This window comes from Penaeus monodon, chromosome 28, assembly GCF_015228065.2.
Source record: "Penaeus monodon isolate SGIC_2016 chromosome 28, NSTDA_Pmon_1, whole genome shotgun sequence".
NCBI lineage: Eukaryota > Metazoa > Arthropoda > Malacostraca > Decapoda > Penaeidae > Penaeus > Penaeus monodon.
In genome coordinates, this window is record NC_051413.1 from 28611186 (window position 1) to 28612085 (window position 900).

A 900-nucleotide genomic window follows, 5' to 3' on the forward strand; every position below is an offset into this window, starting at 1 on the left:
TTATTTTACAGTTCAAATACCATAAAGAAATAACGTTAGACTAAAGATTAAACATGTACAAAATAAAAATTACAACATATTTCTTTCTTTCTTTCCAAATAGAGATTTTTTTCTGCGAGTGAAAGTGTCAATACTCGACATTACGGGCGAGCGAGCGAGCCGAGACATTCGGTATATAACGTTGTAGAAACGCAGTGAGTGACAAGTTCTCTCCTTGTGGCATCATGGTAAAGAGATAGTGCACTAAGAAGGATTAGTTTCCGAAGTCTGTGGAAATAGAGATACAATGGAAATATGAGTGTATGTTGGACGGGAAAGGAATCTATACAATATTTGGATTTTTTCTGTGTTTGTTATTATTTTTGACTCTACTTGCAGAAGTTTATAATTGCGTTGGTTGGAGTGGCAAGCCTAGCTGTCATGAGTCAAGCTGACGGCGGACACGGGCATGGAGGAGGATACGGACACGGGGGTGGACACGGCGGTGGATATGGACACGGAGGTGGACACGGCGGTGGATATGGACACGGAGGTGGACACGGCGGTGGGTACGGACATGGAGGCGGGCACGGGCACGGAGGTGGATATGGAGTAGGCGGCATCTCGAACAGCAACTTCAACCTGGCGGGTCCAAAGGGTGGATACGGCCATGGGGGTGGCCACGGAGGTGGATACGGCCATGGAGGTGGCCACGGAGGTGGATATGGCCATGGAGGTGGCCACGGAGGTGGATATGGTCATGGAGGTGGCCACGGCGGATATGGTCATTAACATCAAACTATAGAATAGAATATTTTCAAATTATTTAAGTGGTTTCTCGAATATAAACTTATAATATTACAGTTATACAGAGTTTTATACCTCCCCTTCACGATACACATTTAGCAAATGTGCCTTTGC

General features: G+C 45.3%; 1 protein-coding gene across 1 annotated transcript; it reads left to right on the plus strand.

The window, feature by feature from the left end:
- The first annotated feature begins 293 nt into the window (after positions 1–293).
- On the plus strand, positions 294–771 carry LOC119590987 (glycine-rich cell wall structural protein 1.8-like). Its single transcript, XM_037939720.1, has one exon. It carries the CDS (start codon positions 421–423, stop codon positions 769–771), a length of 351 nt encoding a protein of 116 aa, XP_037795648.1. The 5' UTR covers positions 294–420.
- The last annotated feature ends 129 nt before the right edge of the window (positions 772–900 follow it).